Source organism: Rhinolophus sinicus, linkage group LG05 (genome assembly GCF_036562045.2).
Source record: "Rhinolophus sinicus isolate RSC01 linkage group LG05, ASM3656204v1, whole genome shotgun sequence".
NCBI lineage: Eukaryota > Metazoa > Chordata > Mammalia > Chiroptera > Rhinolophidae > Rhinolophus > Rhinolophus sinicus.
Window position 1 is genome coordinate 83,603,931 of NC_133755.1, and position 23,545 is coordinate 83,627,475.

General features: G+C 50.8%; 1 protein-coding gene across 2 annotated transcripts; it reads right to left on the minus strand.

Annotated features, from left to right (window-relative positions):
* Positions 1 to 3,604: 3,604 nt before the first annotated feature.
* On the minus strand, positions 3,605 to 22,510 carry ETV7 (ETS variant transcription factor 7). 2 transcript variants are annotated; one of them, XM_019738862.2, is made up of 8 exons: positions 22,316 to 22,510; positions 20,646 to 20,781; positions 10,930 to 11,094; positions 10,410 to 10,535; positions 8,501 to 8,689; positions 6,973 to 7,115; positions 6,221 to 6,321; positions 3,605 to 6,110 (listed from the first exon to the last, which is right to left on the minus strand). In XM_019738862.2, the coding sequence occupies exons 1-8, from the start codon at positions 22,319 to 22,321 to the stop codon at positions 5,993 to 5,995; spliced, it is 984 nt and encodes a 327-aa protein (XP_019594421.2). In that variant the 5' UTR covers positions 22,322 to 22,510; the 3' UTR covers positions 3,605 to 5,992. The 2 variants fall into 2 exon arrangements, with proteins under 2 accessions (XP_019594421.2, XP_074188965.1); XM_074332864.1 differs by having other exon boundaries at positions 5,973 to 6,110; positions 8,464 to 8,689; positions 22,316 to 22,453.
* Between the last annotated feature and the right edge of the window lie 1,035 nt (positions 22,511 to 23,545).

Sequence of the window (23,545 nt, forward strand, 5' to 3'; positions counted from 1 at the left end):
CCGTGTCACTGGCTGGAGAGTGTGATCATATGATGGAGGGGAATCTCTTCCTCATCAGAACTGCTGGGGTTTCAAGAGCCATATGTGGAACTCTGGGGCTTTCCAGCCAGAGCCCTTTCAACAATACAGGGCGCCTCCTGGAGCTGGGATGTTTAGACGGGCCTCGCCTGCAGCATTGAGGTCTGTTCAGGAGACTTTATGATCTCATTTGTCTTAGCTTGTGGCTCCCCGACGGGCAAAGGAGGCAGGTAGAGAGGGCTAGCTGAGAGCCAGCCTGCCTGTGTACGTTATTCATGCCCATTAGGATGGCATCTGATGGCACGTCACAGACACTAACGACACTATCTCAGACCTGACTTTCATGGTGGGAACCACAGGCCAAGTAAAAGGGGGACAGGCAGACGGCAAGGGGAAAGCTGGTGCAGGTGCTTGCTCCTACTTCCCCACGCTTTTCACATCTCTGGCAGCTGAATTTGACATTGGCCCCCTTCCTGTGACTCTCCCCCCTCTATTTTAGTTTTCTTTATGGCACTTATCACTGCCTGACATCATGTATTGCCATTTATTGTTTGTTTATCTATCTTGGTTACCACTGTATCCCCTGTTTCTAGACAGTGCCTAGCATATAGTAGGTGCTCAATAAATATGTGTTAAATAAATGAATACATCATTTTATTTGGTTTCTCAACAACTTACTGGGGCAAGTAGAGCAGAGGGTGCTGTTATTCATGTCACAGATGCGGAAACTGAAGCCCAGAGGGCTGACTTCACTAAAGCCACTGAGGAGGGAACCGAGGGAGCCTCAGTCCCTTTGATTCCTAATCAGGGGCTGCGTGCGTGGGACGAGGGTAGAGAGAGGCTTTGGACACACCCTGGTCTGGGTCCCACACCTGTAAAAGGTCTCATTGGGGCCTCTGCCCAGAAAGTTGATAAACTACTCAGGGAAAGGTGAAAAGAAAAGGAGATAATAAGGTATTCCAAACAAAGAGACTGGTAGATGGGAATTTCAGAAACCATCGACCTGCAGGTTGGGAGAGAAAGGGTGACATCATTGAACAGGTGGCTTTTTGGTGCCCTCAGTTCAACCCGCACTCCTGCTGCTTACTCTGCCCCCGGAGATAGTGAGCTCCCTGTTACTGGAGGTGTTGGAGCAGGTGCTGTGTGCCTGAGATGGAGTGTTGTACACATCCTAGCGGAAGGCAGGCATGCTGCGTCACAGAACAGGCATTGTCGGCAGACAGCGGTCCCCAACACCAACAAGAGAGGCTTTTGCGCCCCCTGGTGGACATGACTTTAAGCTGCAAGACCTTCCATGGAGAGAAGCCCGCAGTCTGGGGGTCTCCAGAAGCCTGGGTAGTGAAGCCAGAAGAGTCTCTAAGGGTTTCCTGAGGACCCACACCGTTTATGAGAGCTCAGCCGAGCCCCTGCATTGGGCCAGGCACCAGCAGGCGTCAGAGAGGTCTCTATTACAGGGAGGATTTATTAGTGGGACTCAGGGGTAGCTAAGGTGTGTCCTGGGCTTGGAGGGGATACATCCTTCCCAAACTTTATTCCAGATTCCTGGGATGACAAACTGAGAAGGTTACCTTGAGGCAGGCAGGAGAAGGCTCATTTTTTCATTGTTCATCTCTGTATTTGGTAGTGACCCTGAATTGTCTTTACCCAGAGGTAAAAGTTCCCAGCTAAGTTCATTTCTACACGAGCTTCCATGAAACCACCAAACAAACCAAAACAAAAACCCACCACCACCACCCAAAACAAACCTCTTTAAGTTTTTGTCCCACGGACATCAGATTCTGAAAGATTTCATCGACTAAAGTGCATATTTTCATGATATTTGTTATACTATTATTCATGCTTATTATCCTGTTGTATCATTTGTTGTCAGCCTTTGCTCTGCCAATAGAAGCCACGATGATCTGTGTGTATTGGCATTACCCCATGGAGCTCACTTAATTCGAGCAAAAGCGAAGACATCTGAGAGCTCAGTGGGCCAGTGCAGCCCCATCTGAGGTACGTGCTGGGTTCAGCTCAGCTCCCCTACAACACTGGAGGGGGCCTGGCCCAGACTTTCTGCTCTGGGCTGTTCCCTGAGGGGAACCTGCTCCCTGCCCTGCACCCAGCCCCTCTCCCAGGCCAGCTGCTCCTCTCACCATGGTTCCTTCCGGTTTCACTTCAGTTCTGGGGGGGGGGGGGGAAGCATAATTTTAATCACCCCAAACCTCAACGTGGGTGTCAGAGGCCAGCTGGGCTCCTGTGAAGTGAACAAGGAAGCCCCCAGCCCAGGGCCTGGGAGCACACTACGTGGTAAAGTCTGTTGGTGAATCATCGATAGCTCTCTGTGGACCGGCTTCAAATAATGTTTTCTTTCCTCATAGCATCAGTTGCCCCAGGAAGTGGGGCATGTGCAGGTGGCACTGCTGGGGGTTTTCTCTTGTTCTTGCTGGGTCAGAACAGGATAGCCCCTCCCTCTTCCTAAAGGCTCCCTCCTCACCCTCTGAGGTCTCGGCCTGGTCCTGGTCTACTTCCCTGTCTTGGTGAGCCAGGCTGAACCAAGCACGAACCGCAGGGATCCCTTCTGCACCTCTGCAGTCAGCCCTGCTCCCGTTTCCCCTGCATCCTGCGCTCTCCCTGAGCCCTCCCCACTGCCCCGCCATACCTCCAGACCTCACCCCTCTAAAAGGGAAGAACAGAGCAGAAGCCCGCAGGATTCTCCTCAGGGACACTCTTGCTGGTGCCCACCACGCAGAATTGACCGCACGGTGCCACTTTGTCACCCACGGACCCAGGGGGCACGCCTCTCACAACTTCTGGTCATCAGCTGCATCTGCTGCCCCCATGGATGTGTGAACTTCCCAAGGGCAGGGCCCCATTCTCCTTTACATGCCCCCCACCCCCACCCCTCCTCCTATGAGCAATTAACTTCCAAGGATTTGGAAATTTTTAAAAATTAAGATCATGATGAACATATATTTAAAATATGCCCATTCTGATTTCAGGACAACCCACTTTAACTAAACTCCTCACCCTAATCTTGGGGCTGTACCAGGGGCAGCTTCATTCAGAGGTCCCACAGAGTGGCCACGCCAGTGGGGAGCAGGGGTTCTGACCCTGCCTTGGACAAGGCTCCTTCTGAGCAAGCACCACGTCTGCATTTGCCACCAGACACTGGATAGTTGGGAGAAACCAAGCCCTTGCTCTGTAAATGTTTCTGTTTTCTGTGCGTCTCTATGAAACTGTCGAGAGAACACTGGCGTAGTAGAAAATGTGGATTAACATTATGGGGAGGGACCAGAAGAGGAAGTTGAGAAAGGCTGTCACCACCCGGATCCTGCACAAGAAAGACGATGGGTCACCAGCATCAGCCAGGCTTCCTGCAGTTAAGAGACATGGCAGAGCCATCAGGATTGAAAAAGTGCTACACACTGTACAGCTTAAACCTACACAGTGTTATATGTCATCATAGTTCAATAAAACTGAAGTGCTAGATCTGCAGCTTCCTTGTGAGGAAAAAGCCTTTCTCAGCAAGAATCCATGTCACGGAGAAGATGGAGAATCTCGGAGCCAGTGCTCTTGGGTTAATGCGATAAATGGATGAACTGGATGGAGACAGTGACTTGTATCATTTATTTCATCAATAAACTTCTTAATATACTCACTTTTTCATAAACTCTGCATTTACTGGTGACATTAATCTAGCCACACAAAAAAGATGGCTGGCCACTTTTTCAACCCATGAGACTATATTTTCAGCTTATTAAACTTATCTGTGAGGAAGTCCGTTTTGACACACCTTTTCAGCGACCTATGACTTTTCAGGAATCTAATTGTGTAAAAAAATGGATGGAAAACCAGAGCCTCACTTGATGCCAGGTACACAGCAGGTGCTCAATTAATGTTCGTGGAAGGAAGGGCTGAAGAATCCATTTATTCCTGGCACCCAGGTACCCATCCCAGAGCCTAATGTGCCTGGGGAGAGGGGGAAAGAGTGGAGCTGAGCTCAGGGCTGGAAGAAGAGTCCAAAGACCTGAGACCCGGGCTGGGGTCTCTGCCAAAGCCCACAGCCCACGCCTGGTCCTGTCGCCCCTGTGTTGGGTGAGATTCATCATCCTGAGTAAAGACAGTCCCCAGGATATGTAGCTGTTTTCAGCCATGAACACACCAGCAGGCAAATGCCAACATGGTAGCTGGAAGGACTTAACCTCTACACCTTGCACCCACGAGCAAGATGCAAAACAAGACGAAATGAGGCAACATCAGGGGCCAGCAGGCTGAGCTGGGCTGTGCGACCCTGGGCAAGTCACTCCCCTTCTCTAGCCTCAGTGGTGTTATCTGTAAATATAAAAGGAGAGGCTGGACAAGTTGACTTGGACAGTCCCTCCCAGGTCAGTTATGTAGTTCTGGGTTGGGGGCGTGGGAAAGGCTATGGGGCGTGAGTTCACCCTGGAGTGAAGTCAAAAAGATACAATAGTCTCAGGGAAAACGGAAGGGGCAAGGATTTTCCTATGGGACCTTTGCCAAGGCCCGCTGCTTGGCCCCTCCTGCTGTGGAATTATAGAAGGCTCCCCACAGGACTACGCCAAGAATCTCCCTGCTCATGAGCAGTCACAGCTTTGAGTCCCAAGGTCCAAGAATCCTTATCAGCTTCTCCTGGACAGTGACTCAAGGCCAGCTCAGGCTCTGCCAGACAGGGTTTTCTGACCTGCCGGAGGCAAGAGGCAGTAGTTTCTTCCTTCCAAGAAAGAAGATGGAAATCCAAGAAATTCTGTTTTTGATTAAGTGAAAACACTCCCCTTTCTCCCCAACCCTTGCTGGGAGGTGCAGGGGCAGAGGCTCACACCTCCTGAGGGGCCCCAGACAGTACTGGAGGTTGGGGAGCAGAGAAGAGAAGCTGAACCAACAGAACAGAGAGATTTTCATGCTTTAGAGCAGGTTTTGGTTTGCAGTTTTCTTAGCTCACATGGATTTGGTGCTCCTACACAGCAGGCATACAAGAAGCTCTTCACAAATATTATCTTATTGAAGTTTTCTGGCTTTCCTGTGAGGTCTGTCAGGAGTGACATTCCCATTTTACAGATGAGAAACCTGAGGCTCCAGAGAGGTGGAACAACTTGCCCAAAGTCACATGGCAGATACAGGTATGGGAGCACAGGAAGCCATAGATGGAGGTGGGTGGCAATCTTCACTGGGTCATAGTCACTGAGTCACCAAAGGACTGAAAACGGAGGAGAAGGGGATTGGGCCAAGGAAGGAGCTGTTCCACAAAGATGCCAAGGGCACAGGGGTAGGGCCACGGCCTCTGCTTGAGAAGTGCCCAAGACACTCAGAGCCACTAAAGGAAAATGGGTAATACCACTGGGTTGTGGAGAAGCAGCCCAGCTCTGGAGATCTCTGCCTCTGTTTCCCCATCTTTAAACCTCACAGGGTTGGATGAGATCAAATACAGGTAGGACCCTTAGCACAAGGCCTGCACACAGTAAGCACTTAATGTCAGGTATCGTTATTGTTACTATTACTAAGGTTGACAAAGCAACCATTTTTTGTCCATTTCATGCCTCACCCCCCTGAGGGCGGGTTTTCACGAGCACGTCCCTTTGAAGATGAGGAAAGCTGAGGCTCAGGGAGGGACCTCTGCTTCCTTCTTCTGTAACTTGAAGGAGTTGGGCTGGATGTTCTCTCAGCACTCGGCTACCTCTCCCCAGCTGGGCAGGTACGTGGGGGAGGGCAGGGGGAGCGTTCACACGCTGTGCCCCTGCTTAACCCCAAAGAATGACGCCCCCACAATGTCCTGGACGTGGGCCTCCCAGTTCTCAGCCTGCCCAGGTGCCCAGGCAGCTTAGAGGCCCAAGATGAAAGCTGTGATCCTGTGAGAGCAAAAGGCAGCTGGGATCCCTGCTGGCCTGGGAGGAGAGGGGGCCAGGCAGCTCGCTGCCTTCATGGGAGACGCAGTCTCTGTTCTGTGGGTACCTGGTGCCCAGAGTCCTCGTGCCCCTCATGGGGAGATTTCCAGCATCTCCTCCTTGAAATCCATCCTTTCCCGCTCCTGGCTCTCCAGCTGCTCCAGGCGGCTGTCCTTGTCCTGGATGATTTTCCCAGGTATCTTCAGAAATCTAGAATTCAGGCCCCAGCTGCAAATCAGCCCCTGCTCCAGCTGCAGGGTCTTCCAGCCGAACCAACCCAGCCCGCTTCCCCTTTGCATCTCTGCCCCAAAGCCACTCACCTGAACAGGAGTTTCTGCCCAGGTTCCTTTTTAATGATGTTCAGCTTATAGTAGTGGCGCAGAGCACGTGACATCTTCTCGTAGGTCATGTTCACCCGATTCTGGAAGGCAAAGTGATCACAAATCACCCCCACTCCCCACCCTGCTCCTTCCAGGCCTCAGGGTCCACACCCAGGAGGGAGCAGGTTGAACTGGATGGTTTCTTAAGCGCCTCAGCCCAGGGTTCTGTGAGGGCGTGCGTGAGTTCTCTTGACTTGGCAAGGAGAAAAGCAGCGGAAGGTCGGGGGAGAAATGGGATGGTTCTCTCACCTACAGAGCTGAGAACCATGGGGCAGGAGTGAATCACATGCTGCTTCTATATAGTGAATGTCAGAAGTAATAACAAATAAATATGTATTTAGTTGGAAACGTAATCAGAGGGACAGCATGGTGAGGGGGACACAAGGGCCGTGCTACCGGCTGTGTGACTTTAGCCAAGTTGCTTTTTCCTCTCTTTCTGGGGAGTGGCCAGTGCAGAGTAGGGGCAAAGAGGCTGGGCTGTGCTGCCCATTTAAGCTCCAGCTCCACTGTTTGGCTGCTGTGTGACGTTGGACAATCCCTTTACCTCTCTGAATTTGTTTCCCCGGCCATAAAACGAGGATAAGAACATCCATCTCCTGAGTTTGTTGTGAGACTTAAACTGCTAATTCACAAGAGCACTTAGCACAGTGCCTGGCTGGGCCGAGACCATCCGTCTGTGGGCTGAGGTTCACCTTGTGGTTTCCCCAGAGTCTGGCGAGCCCATTCGGATCCACGACTCGGAAGATCTTGGCGTCCTTGTCTTCCCACCGGATGTAGGACTCGTACCTGGAGTCCGAGAGCAGCTGGTACACGTAATCCCACAGCAGCCGGCAGTCTGCAAGGGAGCACAGGGGTGTGGCCAGGGCTCATTCCTGGCACTGCGCGGACGAGCATTAGAAAGGGCTCCGGGCCCTGGAGGCTGGAGCCCGCCGTGCAGTAGGACGGCGAAGACGACGGTTGGTATTTACCTAAACGGGGGCCCATACTCATCTCATTCAATCACCCTAACTCCACGAGGTAGCTACTGTATCCCCAGGAAGAGATGAGGCCATGGGCTCAGAGAGGTACCGAGATGTCCCAAATCTCCGAGGTCCTAAGTGGCCGGTACAGAAGGGAGTGTACCCCAGCTCTGCAGACACCAAAGCCAATGCCTTTCCCTCAAGGGCAGGGGCAGTGGCCGGAGCCCTGCTTCCAGGTCCCTCTCTGCCCCTGGCCCAGTCACTCAGTCCCCTGGATCTCTGTTAAATCAGGTTTGTAACATCCATCCTATTGAGCCCCCTCACGGGAGCTTCAGGAAAATCAAATGTGCCATCGTGGAGGGCAAGCAGCAGAGGAGCCTGGGAGCACCGGGGGATCTCAGGTCCCACTACTGGGCCTCCAAGCCAGTTTCCTCTGTGAGGATGAAGCAACACAATAGACACACACACACACACACACACACACACACAAAACGCTTAACACAGTGCCTGGCACACAGTAAGCGCTCAAAGAATGTTAGGCATTATTATTAAAAAGATCAAATAACTGTGTTGAGTGATTCCCAGTCATTTCCAACCCAGAAGCCAGGCTTCTTGCCCCTCTATGGTGACTTAGAATAGAGTGGCCCCATCGTGGCTAGAAAACACCCTTTGGTGCTTATCTGTCAGTCTGTCTGCTTGTCTGTCTGTCAGTCAATCCTTGAACAACAAAAGCAAAATGGAAGCGTATCACCTGGTTAGAGCTCAGACTGACTGAATTCACATCCCAATTCTACCACTTACTGCTGTGTGAACACGGAAAGTCACTCGACCTTTCTGTGCCTCATTTTCCTTACCTTTAAATGGGGCTAATAATAATTAGCCCCAACCTCAAGGGCTATCGTAGGATTACATAAAGGCCTTAGAACCATGCCTGGCACACTGTAAGCACTCAACTATTTAAAAATAAATAAGTAAGGTTTTAAAGGTATGGTCGGGACATTGCTACTCCATGCTGATCTGACTGACTGTCTGACGATTACTGGCTTAATTGTCGCGTGGGCTTGCCAATCCCGGGCAGCACTGCCCACTGTGGCCAGGCTGTGGCCAGCACACAGAATAGTCACCCACACCCCTGCCACTCGGCACAGACCCCCTCACACCCTAGATCAAAACCACCCTCCTCCTCGTCACCCGTGATTCCCCTGGGACTCGGCCTCAGCTCACCTCTCTCTGGGACAGGGGGACACAGCCTCCTGCTCACCTGCAATCCTGCCGTCGATGGGGGCCTGCGGCTCGGTGGGGAAGGGGCAGATGCCCTCGGCCCTGCAGCTGAGCTCCTCCTTGCTGAGGCGCCACCTGGTCAGCTCAGGGGCATCCAGGTGGCTCACGGAGCTGGCAAGCCTTAGGTCTTGTGGCTGCTGAAGGGCCACGTGAGAGGGCCTGGTCTCCTCTGCAAGTAAATGAGCACCATTGATCTGTGGGCCCAGAGCCTCCCCCAGCACAGACCCCCTCAGTGACATGCCTGGGAGCCCCGTGGGACAGCACTTATAATGCTCTTCCTCTCTCCAGCCCCTGGTTAGAAGGTCAGGGAGGCAGTGGAGGACATGAGTGAGGGCCAGACAGCCCAGGTGCTAACCCTGGCTCCCAGATAAGTAATTTCATTTCTCAAACCCATCCCCTCATCTGTAAAATTGTTCACAAAGCTGAGGGTGACACAGCCAGATCCAGAGTCCAGGTGACCTGTATCTCAGTCCAAAGTCTTTTCCATCCACCCAATAAACAATTATTGAAAACCTTCTATGAGCCAGGCAGTGTTCTAGAATCTTGGTGACACATCACTGAACCCAAAGAAAGCTCCTGCCTTCATGGAGCTTATATTCTAGTTGGGGGTGGAGGGGAAATAGATGATTAAAATAAAAAAGAAATAGAAACAATATATAATGGGGGGGGGCAAAAATAAAGCACCATAAGGACAGATAGGAAATCCTGGAAAGGTTTCACTGACATGTTAACATCTGAACAGACACCTGAGGGAGGGAGAAGAATAAGCTATGTGGGTATCTAGGAAAGGGAATGCCAGGCAGGGGGAACAGAACGTGCAAAGGCCCTGAGGCAGGAGTGTCTCTGGGTTATTCATTGAACAAGGAGACCACTGTGGCTGGAGCAGCATGAACGAGGAGGCGAGAGGTGGCAGAGGATGGCAGAGGAAGGGGAAGTAATTATAAGGACCGTGGCTTTGACCCCAAGTGAGATGGGAACCATTGGAAGACTTTGAGCTAAGAAGACATGACCTGACTTATGAATCTCTCCAGCTGCTCTGTTGAGAATAGATCATAGGTCAAGAGTGGAAGCAAGGAGACCAGTGAGGAGATTCAAGGCTGAGAGAGAAGAAAGCAATGAAAGATGACATCCAACGTTTTGGCCTGTACAATTGGAAGGAGACTGGAAGACTTGGAGAGGAACAGGGTTGGGGCGGTGGCAGGGGGCGGAGGGGAGCAGTAATCAGGCGTTTGCTTTAGGAGCTGAGGTTAGGGTTGAGACGCCCGTTAGACATCCTGGAGGGGTGGGGCAGGCAGTCTGGGGTGCTGGAGTCTGGAATTCAGAGCGGTCTGGGTGTCTATGGCAATCATTGGCACTAGGTGGTATTTAATACCCGAGACTGGATGAGATTACTGAGGTCTGAGTGCAGACAAAGAGGCCCCCTGAGCCCTGGGTACCCCAACATTTAAAAGTCAAGGAGAAGAGGAGAAAGTGGGAGGTTGAGAAGGAGTGACCAGTGGGGCGTCCTAGAAGCCCCGGGAAGAGTTTGTGGGGGGGGAGGCTAACCAGAGGTTAGTCGCAGTGAGTGAGGACACGGTCACCCGTAAGGTCAGGTCCCTGGAGACCCTGACAGGAGGGGTGCCCGTGGAGAGGCCAGGAGGACGAGAAGCAGAGACACCATACAAACAACGCTTTGCTGGAGAGGAGAGCAGAGCAAGGAGGTGAGAGGCAGGCCCCTGGCCAGAGGGCGGCAGCACCACAGGCTGCCAGCAGTGCCTGAGGGCCTGGCGGGAGGAGACGGGGCTTGCCCCACCTCTGCCTCTTTCCTTACTTCACCTGCAGGAAGCCCTGCCCTCCCAATGAGGCCGATTTGGGGGAGGGTCTCAGAGCTCTGCTAAGGGCCTCCTCACCTTCCAGGGGGCAGGAGCAGTGCTGAGCGGGGATCTTCTGTCGGAAGGCCCCTCCAAAAAAGGGCCCACATACCAGGGCTTGCCGCTGGGTCTTGATGTACTGCAGCAACTCATACAGGACATCACCTAGGGGTGGGAGCAGGAAGGGGGGCTGACCAGGCTGGATGGGGAGCGCTGGCCGCATTCCCCTGCAGTCACCTGGCCCTCTGGTGGTATGTCTTGTCACAAGCCCCTTCGTGCTGATGGAGATGAGAGGCAGTAGGGTGGAAAGGGGTAGGGGAGACAAGAGCCACAGGGAGAGAGCAGGACAGCCCCTGGGGCTCTGAAAACAACAGCGAAATCGACTCCTTTGCTGCAAGCCAGCTTTAGCGGGGAACCACCAGGCAAATGTTTATGGAAAGAGGGGCGTCAGCAGCGCTGGCCGGTGAACATCATGCTCTAACCAACACACCCTCCACCTCCCTCCCTGGCCTACCTGGGTTTCCATCGTTTTAGAGCAAAGCCAGTGAGTTTCCCAGACCTGAACCTGGTGCGCGGAGCCGGAAGTCGTCCTTGGTGAGGATGCACAGGGCACGGCCGTTCATCTCGAAGCCGTGCTCCCGGGTGCGCTGCAGAGAGTACTCCTGCTCGGCCCAGCGCAGCCAGTGCAGCACGTCCTCCCTGCTCCAGAGCGAGGGCTGGATGCCTGCACCGAAAGGACACCAAGGACACAGCTGGGCAGAGGGCATGGGGCCGGGACGGGGGCTCTGTTCCCATCAACCTCTCATCCTCCTACTTCAGGCCCTCACTTGAATGTCACCTCCTCAGAGAAGCCCACCCTGAATACTCCATCTGAGCAGATGCTGTGCTGTCCTGCCCTCCCCATGCCGACAGTTTCTCTGTCACTGTGTCCTCTTCTTTTCCTTCCTGGCACTTTACTTTCTTTGTAATTACATTTTACATTTGATATAATTATCATTATGCATTATGCATATATTTATTTATTTTTGGTGCTCCCTCCCTCCCACCTCCAGCCTGTTTTCCAATTATTCATTCAACTAATGTTTAATGAGGAACTACTATGTGTCCAGCACTGGACTGGGTATGCTGGGGCACACTGTTGTATGTATTCCATCCAGGGCAGTGCCTGGAACATAGTAGGTGCTCGATAAACATGTGTTAAATGACTGCATGAATGACCACACAGTCCTACAAAGAAGGTGTTGCTGTTATTGTTTTCCACATCAGAAAACTGAGGCTCCCAGAGGTGAAGTGACTAGCCCAAGGCCACACAGGGAGCATGAAGGACAGCCAGGTCCGGAACCAGGTCTGGCTGCCATACTCTTCCACTCTGTTGTGCCAGCTCAGATCTGGGTTCATTCAGAGAACAGCCAGGAGCAAAGGAGTCTCCCAAACCCACCTTCAGTTCTTGTGTTCTTCCAGCAATACTGACAAGTGACTGCCTTCTTTTACTCCCACTACGCTCTACTCTGCCTTGGCTATTATGCTCCTAATGCCAATCATTTATCTCACTAATCAGGGTTGTGTGTAGCAGGGCCTCACTGTGACTTTCGTGGGCCCTGGCACTCTTCCCTTCATGGGCTCCTTCACGAAACAAAATTTGTAATTATATTTCATGACTGCATTGGCGTAAAGGTGAGTATATTGTTAAACAGTAAAACATTTTCTTCTACCTAAAAGTCATTTTCTTCTGATTTTAAAAGGAATTGGAACATTTTCGTGGGCCCTAACAGTATTGGGGGCCCCAGTACTGTGCCCACTGTCACGAGTAAGCCTGGTGTTTCGCCATGTGTGGTGCTTTTCCTCCCAAAGCTCTTCATCCCTCTCAGGGCCCCCGGCAGCGTAAGAGTTGAAGAAGCTCAGGGCTTACAGGGTCCAGTGTGACAGGTAAGACAACTGAGGCAGAGGAGAGAAGCAACTGTTCACGGCCACACCTTGGCAGTGACAAAGACTAAACCAACCTCCCACTGCCTTGTTCCCAAAATGACATAAAAGAAAAGCAGTTTTCATGTTTTTTGTTTTTAAATGTACATCGTCTACCAGGTCATTCAATCATTCAGCCAATATCTGTGCCAGGCCATGTGCTACTGCTGGGGACACAGCACAGAGCGAGAATGGCAGGAGGGAAGGACCCCAGCAATCAGTGACTAATGACAACCATGATCAGTGGCACAAAAGGAAAGTGCACTGTGCCACAAATGCAGAGCAATGCAGCCCGGCTTGGAAGGAAGACAGGCTTCCCCCACCTTGTTTCAGGACCTAAGAGTGAATAAGAAGGAAGAATCAGTGTCTGAAATTGATGGAAACGTGATTTAAGGGGATAGAAAAGACATGACAACTGACCTATGAGGAGCTACCTACCACAAAGCCATATAATCAAGATCTGAAGGTATGAAGCTAAGATTGACAAGTATCACTGGAAAAGAAGAGGGAGCCAAAGAGATACGTGTGTGTGTGTAAAGTTAATATATGACAGTGGTGGCACTTTTAATCCAGTGAGAAAGGATAGTTAATTTAAGATATGGTAAAACCACAACTGGCTCTCCACATGGAAAACATATATATATATTTGGAACCTCACTTCCCATCATTCGCAAAAAACCACCTCCAGATGGATTAAGGCCTAATGAATAGAACAATGGGAACCCTGACAGAAGTAGAAATAAGAAACTATAGTATGCACTAAACAAGGGTAGCGTAGACTTCCATCATGACAGGAATCTCAGAGGCTGTAATTAAAATGAAAGCCACATTTGACTACATTAATTTTGTATGTGTGGCAAAAGGATACCACGAACAAAACTAAACGAGGACAGATTTCAGGGAAATACTTGCAGTGCAGATGACAGATAAAGCGCTAATGCCTATCATAGGGCAAGAGCATCTCTCAATTAGTTTTTTTAAATCTTACCTCAGTTCTCAGGGGAGCAGGCTTAACACTTGCTTAGCACTATTGACACTTTAGGCTGATTAAGTCCTTGCCTTGGGGGCTGCCCAGAGCTTTGCAGAATGTTTAGCCGTATCCCTGGCCTCTACCCACTAGATAGCAGGGTGTGTGCGTGTGCGTGCGAGCACATGCACGTACACACACACACACACACATACGCGCACGCGTGTGCGCGCGCACACACGGTGTGACAACCCAAAATGTCTGTGGACGTTGCCAAATGTCCCCAAGGGGAGGGGAGCAAAATCGCTGCCAGGCGAGAGCCTCCTCAGTAGAGCAGATCCACTAATAAACATGTGGGACGACCTGTCACCTCAGTAGTCGGGGACAGGCACAATCACAGAAGAATGAGATATCATTTTAATAACACCTGCACCCAGCAAGAACCACGGACAAGGACACCTTGCTGGTGGAAACAGGAATTTAGAGCCTCCCTGGGAGATCAGTCTGGTGATAAAGAAGCCAGAGAGAAAAGGCTGTGTGGTGTAAAACTCAGAGGCCGCCTGGTGGTGAGATTCAGGGGATGTCGAGGCGGGTCTACACAGCCAGGCAGGGCTGCCAGGGCTCTGGGGACCAAATGGCACTTGAGTTTTTTTTTGCAGTGTTGGCTATTTTATGATATTTGAGGCTGTCAGTCTGGAAATTCAAAACTATGATTCCTGAGTCAGAGGGGTCCATTTTCTTGAGTTTGGCTAGAGGGTCTTGCCTCTATGAAAACACTACAGTTACACTAAAAGAGGAAAACCCTGAACTTTGCAGACATTATCAACCACAGGTGTGGTCCTGCTCCCAGATCCACAGAGATGGGCAGGGGGCTTCTGTCAGGGGCCCTGAGGTCACACACAGCCCACAACAGCACCGGAAACCTTGAAGGCTATCACCTGCCTGGAGTGGCATTTGGCTTTCCTTTCATTATGTCATGTTCTCTCCTACCCTCACCTTTCACCCCATTGCTGCCAGCACTTCCAGTCCCATGATAAAGACAGGGGACCTTCTTGTTCCCTGTGTCTTCAAAAAATACTAAGGTCAAAAGGCTTTTCGGATAGGACTCAAACCCTAGGAAAGGACCATGTTCTGAGCAGTGGGTCGACCACCTAGCTTGGGGCCAAATCCCCAAGTTCAGGGTTTGGGTTCCCGCTCAGCCCAAAGTCACCTTAGATAAGCCACTCAATCTCTCTTGGCTTCAATTTCCCCATCTGTGAAATGGGATAATAACACAGCCTCTCTGGGCTGCTGTGCTATTTGAGGGGCAATGTGGTGCAGAGGTTAGGAGCCCGGGCTACATATTGTATAAATTACACCCAGCATTTCCACACGTAAGTAAAGACCTAAGAAACATGGTGAGCACACCCACCGAAAAGACTTGTATACAAGTGTCCACCATGGCTCTGTTCACCACAGACAAAGACTGGAACCATCCCAAACATCCATCAGCCACAGAACAATCAAACTAATGTTTTCATGTAATGGAATGCTGCTTGGCAATAAACCAGAAAGTCCACGTGAATGCTCACGACACACGGATAAAACTCAGAGATACTACACTGGGGCAAGAAGCCAGATATAAAACTATAATCAAGAATAGACAGTGCTCTTCCCGTAAGCGACCTGAGGTGACCTCTGAAAATGGTTCACTATTCGCTTGACCCAGAGGACCCTACAAAATCACGTAAATCGAGAGGTTCAAATTACGGGTTCATTTTAAGAACACTCGTGAAACTGCCCAGGCCATCAAGGGTATGCATCTCCGAAAAGCCACCAAGTATCTGAAGGACGTCACGTTACAGGAGCAATGTGTGCCATTCCACTGTCACAATGGTGGAGGTGGGAGACGTGCCCAGGCCCAACAGTGGGATTGGACACAGGGTCAGTGGCCCAAAAAGAGTGCAGCATTTTTGCTGCACATGCTTAAAAATGCAGAGAGTGATGCTGAGCATAAGGGTTTACACATAGACTCTGGTCAGTGAGCACAGCCAGGTGAACAAAGCTCCCCAGATGCAGCATGGAACTTACAGAGCTCGTGGGCGGGATAACCCACACATGTGCTCTCCCTGCCACACTGAGGTGATCCTCACTGAGAAAGAGCAGATTGGCCTAAACCAGAAGAGGCTGCACGGAAGAAAAGGATCTCCCAGAAGAAACTGAAGAAACAAATATTTATGGCCCAGGAGTAAATTCAACATCAAATAAATGCTAATAAAAGTAAAAAAAAAAAAAAATTGGAAAAAAAAAACACCAGACAGTGCTAGTCTGGGGAAGACAACAGAAGAATGGTCGCCCTTTGGAGGGTTGACGAGAGGCACAGGGAACATTCTGGGGCGCTGGAAATGGTCTAGGTCTTGAACTACATGGTGGCTACATGGGTGTATACACGAATAAAAACTCATGGAGTTGTACACTTAGGGTGTGAACACTTGACTGCATTAAGCTATACCTCAAAAAAAAAAAACAAAAAAACAAAAAAAACCACAGTAAAGCAAAAACATACAACAAAAAGTTCCAATGACGGTGCCAGGCCAGCTGTAAATGATGGGACCTAAGTGACTGTGTATCGATTTTCTCATCTGAGGAACAAACAGTCTCAGCCACACAGGGCTGTCACGAGGACTGTACCAGGGAATCCATTTAAAGCCCAGTGCCTGGCATGCAGCTTATGCTTTCCGAGACAAACAGAGCTCTTAATGTTAGATGAGGTAATGCGTGTAAAATGCTTGGCGCGGGGCCCAGCACACCTCGGAGCTCAACAAATGCTGGTGAGTAGCACTGAGGTGTCGACTTGCCCCAGAAGTCCCCCTGACCTAGTGACTGGGTTGGGCCTACCTGGTGTCCCCTTAGCAACCTAAGGGGCTTCACCTGCAGGGCACCCCACAGCTTCTCCCTTTCTCGGCAATAACACACGGCCTTTTCAGTCCTTCACACCAACAATCTGTCTGTGAGGACTCCAGCCAAGGCTCACCTTCCTCTCCCTGCCCCGAGACTTGCTCTGTGGGGATTTCCAGGTTGGACAGCTCCCAGTTTCTGGACAGAGTCCTCGCTAGCTGGGGTAGCCAGAGGAGCTGCCTGTCCAGGACACAGTGGGAGGGCTCACGTGTCTCCCTGAAGAGTCAAGACAGAGCAGGGCTGGATGTGGGGGCTCCCCACCCCCTCAGCTGTATTGCCCTTATCAGCGGGCACAGTGCTTCCCCATGATGTCACCGCATCCCTCAGCAGAATGTCAGCTCCATGAGGCACAGACTTTGCCAGTCTCAGTCACTGCTGTCTCTCCAGCACCTAGAGCAATGCCTGGCACGTAGTAGATGCTCAGTAAATACAAATTGCTTAAATGAGGGAGCTGAGCAAATCAGCGTGGGCCAAAAGTCCTCGAGGCATCTGACCACCCCTCTCTCCAGCCCCCTAACTGACACCCCCCCCAACCAGGTCTCGCTTACCACAGCATCCCTTTCACTCCTGCTCAAGAAACTAAAGTGTCTCCCAATTATTAACTTTATGAAGTCAAAACCCCTCTGCCCTGGTTTCTAGATTCCCTCGAGCTGCCCCTCCCCCCCAGCAAAGGTATTTCCCTGCTACTCCTCACCACACCCTGCAGATTACTAGGTCAAGTGACCTCTGGGAGCAACAGAGCTGGTCCAACCTTCAGCAACCAAATCAGAACAGCTGGCTGCTACCTACCTGGCAGGGCCCCCAGGACAAATGCAGGAGACGGAGTAACATGCTTGGCTGGTCTTCTAAAAATGGGAGCTGGCATCATCTAATGCTGGAGGCTGTCGCTCAGAGTGAGTGACAGCTGTGGGGTCTGAGGGACGTGGGTTCAAATCCCATCTCCACCATTTTACTGGTGGGTGACTATGGACAAGATAATTCACCTCATTCTAGCCAGCTTTCACACCTGTGAGGCAGGGCTAATAACAGAAGCTATTTCCTAGGACTTCTGAGTGCAGTTAATCAGACGGTGTGTCTGATTTGTCCAGCAAATACCTGGTCAAAAGTACAAAACAAATGGCCTTTGTCATGATTATCAGATCCTCATTGGTGAGCCTGCCTCAAAACAGAAGAAGTAACTTGTTTCTCTGCCATGATGGCTGTGGGTTAGCATTATCAATGTCCTTCGTTTATTGTGTGACACTGTCTGTCCAGAGGCCCCTCACATCTGTCAGCACATTCCTTGCCCTGGTTGTCTTGGCTGGGACTGTCTTTCTTGGTAATCACACCAGCCAGTGGGGACAGGGCCAGTGCATAACATTGTCTTGTGTCCTGCACCACCTGAAGGGACGAGTGAGAGAGTGGGGGTACCCCAGCCAAGGCTTGGCCTGGCGTCTTCCAAAATGAGGGGTCTTTTCCATTTGCACAAAGAAGCCTATGGCCCAGCCCAGGCCCTGAGTTTAGAGGGGGTGGCTCTTTGTCCTTAAACTGTTAGATCTGAGAATCTCCCATCTGTTTGCTGGTTGCCAGATTCCCTTTCACCTCAGGTGATGACGCCACTGTCAGTTCTCACAGCTTCCTGAACCTTCACTTCTAGTCTCCATCCTGCCCACTCCACCCCACTTCTCTCTTTTACACTTGCATCCATCTGACGTACTGCTTCTAACATGCCATGATCTGGGGCAGGCTTTCTCAAACCATTCTAACCTCAACCCACAGTAAAAAATATCACGACCCTCCCGCACACATGTACATATAATAACCAAAACAAAGTGTTTGCGAAATCACCTTTACTATTTACATTGTACTGATACATTCTATTTCATTTTTTTAAATATTTATGAGGTGTGATAAAAAAATACAGTGAATATTTAAATTAAAAAAAAAATTATCACAGTAGAAGATACATTGCCATTAATCCCCCTCAAAATACTCCCCCTCACTTCAAACACACTTATCCCATTGTTCTTGCCACTTTCTGAAGCAGTTCTGGAAGTCCTCTTTCGTGAGTGTCTTTAGTTGTGCTATCGTGGCTGCCTCAGTGTCCTGAATCATTGTGACTGGGGAAGAGCCAGAGTCACATGGTGCCAGATCCAGTGAATAAGGTGGTTGAGGACACACTGTAATGTTTTTATTTGACAGAAATTGCTGTACCAGAAGTGATGTGTGACACGGAGCATTGTCATGATGGAGGATGAAGTAAAGACACTCACGAAAGAGGACTTCCAGAACTGCTTCAGAAAGTGGCAAGAATGATGGGATAAGTATTTGAAGTGAGGGGAAGTATTTTGGGGGGAGGGGGGGTTAATTGCAATGTGTCTTCTACTGTAATACTTTTTTTTTATTTAAACATTCACTGTATTTGTTGATCACACCTCATATCTTGACCCATCAAATTGATTTCACCTCCTTCGTGAATCTTGACCAGCACTTTGAAAATCACTGCTAGGATTTAGCTACATAAAATGAGGTCCTCGGATGCATTTCCAGCTGCTGCTGCAGCACCTGGGAGCTTATTAGAGATGCAGAATCTTAGACCCCACCCCACGCCTCCTGAACCAGAACCTGCATTTCCACAGCTCTCATGAAAAGCCCATATTAGAACTGTATCTATTAAAATAAGCACCCGGGACTGTCTTGTAAGTGAAGATGTAAGCCTGAGTAGGGGATGAAAACTGTTGGAGCTCCCCTAGGGTCCTTTCCCCTTGTTTGCACAGCCAGGGACGTGCAGAGGTGCCATCCCTCTGCCTGTGACATCTGAACATCAGATGTGATGTTATATGTCTCTCTCTTCCTGTGGCTTAGTCACAACTAGGAACTTTGACAGTCAATGTCAAAACACAAAGCTATCTCAATCCCCCTACATCCTACAGTGGGAAGTTCACAGAGCTTTTGTTTCCAGGAATAAGCTCCTGGAAAATGAAGAGACTAAGGACCAAAAATTAAGAGTCTGGGATTGAGTACACATCTGGCCGTTAGCATCACAGATGTTTCTTGCAATCAAGGAGCCTCAGTTTCTCTGTCACTGAATGAGGCTGTGCTGGTGGTCAACTCTAAACTGCCTCCTCTCAAAATCCCCAAAGTTGTCCCTTGAAGTGGCATCACCTTGTCCCAGACTCGCTCCCCTGTGGCCTCAGCCCAGGTCCTGCAAGTGGTCACAGGGCCTCTATGCCTTCATAGCTCCGACTTGTCCCAGCCTGGGCGGACTCCCGGGTCACAGAAGGGGACGGGGAGGTACGAATCCTCTTTCACTCTCCACTTCCACTGAGGGACGCCTGAGTCTCCTTCCAGGCGTGTGGACAGGAGAGACCCCCTGTGTCAGTCCCCACCTTCTCTTTCATCATGGAGAGACACGCTCTGTTCCCCACTACAAGAATGCCAGGCAGCGGGCAGCAGAGGCACTTGGAGCAGCAAGATCTTCCCGAGGCCTGTGCAGTCACACCCCACATTCTGCTCCACCCTGCCAGCACCTCAAAACTCAGGTTGTGGCCAGGAAATCAGAAGGGTGTAGAATGGATACAGCAGTGTTCCAGGCCCTGGGCCAGCCGAGCAGGAAGTGGCCTGGATGCTTTATAGCCCAGGTCAGACATGCCTTCCACAGCTGCCGAAGACCCCCACCCAGGTTAAAGATCCTGCCAGCCTGCCCCATGATTTCCACGGCTTAGGAAGTGCATTAAAAAATCTCTTAGAAGATTATCGGCAGGACCAAGGTTTAGCCTTAGCGTGGAGAGCCTGTGTGATCTTCAACATGTTACTTAGCTTTTCTACCTCTCAGCTCTGCCATTTGAAACATAGGCATAAATATATTCGTCTACAGCCTGCTCCATGGCTATGAGTTTCCTCAGGCAAGAGCATAACTTAGGAAAATGAAATTAAAGGCCATGGCCAATACATTTCCTGTGGTTATATTTGGGTGGATTTGATTGTTCTATATATATTCTTCTTATGCCTTCCTGTTATTTCCCAATTTTTTACAATAAGCACATGCTACTGTTGCAACAATAAAAATTAAACATAATTATTTTAATGAGGGTTCTACATACATACAACTGTTTAGCTGTATCTGGCTTCCTCACTGGCAATGTCCCTAACTCTTTGTTTTTAGGCTAGAAGGGACCCAGCCCTCATCCGACGCCAACCTTCGTCTTACCAATGAGGAGGCTGCCACCCCCACACTTGGTGGTGTCGACTATGTTCTCTGCGAGGAGAATTCACATTTACTTCCTCTAACTTCCTTACCAAGAAACAGTTAAAGAAAATCCAGGAAAGAAATGGCAAATGGAGGGATGTTAATTCCTTACATAAGAAGAGATTATGTATTACATTTATGTCTTTTAAACACATCAGCCTTTCTCCTCCCCTCTACTCACGGAGTCTTCCTGGCAACTTGCAGATTTCCCCCTCGCCCAGCAGGTCCACTCGAGCTTCACATCTGGCCTGGGCCTGGGTGCCTGGGGGTGGGGTGGCTGCCGAGGTGTTCCCAGGAAAACCCGCCAATGCTCCTTCCTAGAGAGAGGAAAATCCAGGGCAGTCAATGAGCATCTGGGTGAAGGCTCAGTCACCCATAAAATGTATTAAGAATTTTAATCAAACAGAAAGAGCGTCCATCTCTGCATCTACCTTAAAGATAGGAAGAGTGTGTGTCTTCAGCTTGGTACCACTAACATCTTGTTCACAGTGGACACTTGATAGATTTCATGTTTCCAATTCAAGCTTTTCATGAAAAGCCTAACCTCACCAGAAGCTTCCCCTCCCAAGACTTGACTTGTAAGCTGGACATCTAAGAGCCTAGGAATACTCACTGAGACCTTAGTGAGAGGACATAGGGGACGTTAAATCAGAAACAATAAACTAACCTTAAATCAGAAACAAGAAACTAACAAGTAAATGCTGTCTTCAAAAGAGAAAAAAGAAAGGATAAATTTCTGAACCCCGGAGTCCCACTGAGGGATGTCTGTGTCGTTACAATTTTACAATCGGCCTAGAGGTGATTTGGCTTATCCATCGGGATGAGGGGATGAAAAAAGTCACAGGATTTTGTAGAAACAGGAGGATCCTTGGGGCTCACGCCCAGGCACAGGCTGCCACATCAAGAAAAGTAAAAGTGAAACCAGTCCCAGCAAGAGTCATTTTCTCACTCTAGGGCCTTCAAGAGCATGACACTCATCTCGTGGTGTCTGAGGAGGGCAATCTTCAGTAAAAGATTGTGGATCTGAAGCCAGCAAAGCAAACTCCAGAAGCCTTGGCCACTGCAGAAGAGCATCCAGCACCCTTTTGGGGTGGTTCCCACCATTTCTGCCCGATGCCCACCCCCCAGTTGGTGCTGTTTCCCAGGTGACCCAGCCTCAGAGGTGCCACCTGGCAGTAGGAGCTTGCCAAGCTAGAGGGGCTCAAGGCCTAGGACTTCCAGGAAACTCCCTGTCTGCTCCTCCACCCTCTTCCTAGCAAGAGGAATGGGGAATTCCAGGGCTGCAGCTGGGCCGTGCCGGCCAGGGAGCTGCGGCTGAGAGCCCGAGCTCTGGGTTTCAGCATGAAGGCCAGGGAGAGGTCTGAGAAAATACAGATATGGATCTTGGAGAGAGGGGAGTGGGAAAGGCCTTGGGGGTGGGAGGGGGACCCATCTCTGAAGAAGGTTCTGAGGTTCCCAGGGAAATATGGCAGGCAGATGAGGGGCTGCTGAGGAGGGGGACCCCTTCGCGGTTCTGTGTGCCGGCTGTGAGGTCTGCCTTGTGCAGGAACTTCCAGAGACTTCACATCTGATTGATGTAGGGGTGAGGAGGAGGGAAGGAGGAGCAGTACATAACACAGAGGAGTTTCAGAACGAGAGAGAGGGAAGGGGTGGAGGTGAGTTTGGTGGAGGAGAGGGAGGGGCGGTGAGGGAATGCATGACGAGGTTTGGGAATGTGTTGGAAAGTGAGATTCCCGCCAGGACAAAAAAAATATTCCGATAAAATGGGTATGGAAAACGAGGTGGTGGAGAAGGGCTGGGGGGCAAGCGGCTCCGCGTCTGCGCTGTGTGATTCAGCTCCCAGGCTCTTACCTGCATTACAGGTGGAGGTGAGGGAGTCACCGGGCTGTCGTCGTGAGCGCCCCAAAGCCTGCGACTGCTGGGCCCTGAGCCGGCGCTCTCTGACCCTCCTTTCCCAAACCCCTAACTTGGCCGGGAGAACTGGAAGGTTTCGTGGGAGGCAGTCGCTTCAGTGCCGGGCAGTGTGCGCTCAGGTTCCCGGCGAGCAGGCGCGCAGGGCGCTCCGGTAATCTCTATCCTTCCGGGAAACGAAAACGAAAGAGCGGGATCCGGCTTCCACTCCCGCCCCGGGGAGGGCCGGGGCGGCTTCTGCGGGAGCGGAGCCCCCGGGCGCTGTGGCTCCGCCGTGAGACGCCGGTTCTGCTTGCATCCTGCCGCCGCCGGTGGACAGCCTCTCCAGCAGCCTGGCCCTGGTTCCAGGGTGATGAAGGTGGGATTCTGAAGGATCTGGGGAGCCGAGGGCACCCTGGTTCCTGGGCTCGGGACGACAGACCAACTTTACTTCGTCCTTGCGCGTCTCCGCAGGATGGGAGGGGGCCGGCTCTGCTGCTGGCCTGCCCCCGGTGCCTCCCGCTTGAGGCTGGACGACCTTCCTGGGCCTGCCGTTTGGCGAAGGCCCGACCGCCTGGGGCCAGAGCGCCACCATCAGAGCTGGTGTGGTGCTCTTCACTGGATGTAGAAAGTAGTACAAACCCATGAAGGGCAGTATGGCAGGATCCAGCAAAGTTAGAAATGCATTCACCCTTCACCCATCAATCCCACAAATGGAAATTTACTCAACAAATAGGAGGTCGGACAATTACACTCGAATACTCATCCTAGACGGGGGCACGTTCTCCCCAGCCTTCCAGCGGCCCCAGGCCTGCTGCCCACCCATCGTCACCCGTGTGCACCTGCCTCAGCTCTCCCCATGTTGAGGGGAAACCGAGAGAGGTTGTAAGCACTAAAGCAAACCAACATACTCACCGAACAAAAGAGGGGGAGAAGCCTTAATAACCTTCTGCCGAAAATCTAAGGGTGTAGATGCTGTTATGAAGGCTTGGCCTGACATGTCATGAGCTAGCTAGCTCCTAGAAACCAGTAAGAACAAGAAATCCGATAGAAAAATACGCAAAGGATATGAATAGGCATTCCACATAAAACAAAATGTCCGATGGCCCCTGGACATAGAAAAAGATGCTCAGACTCACTCATTATAAAGACATGCAAATTAAAGTTATTCTGATATCATTTTTTTACCTG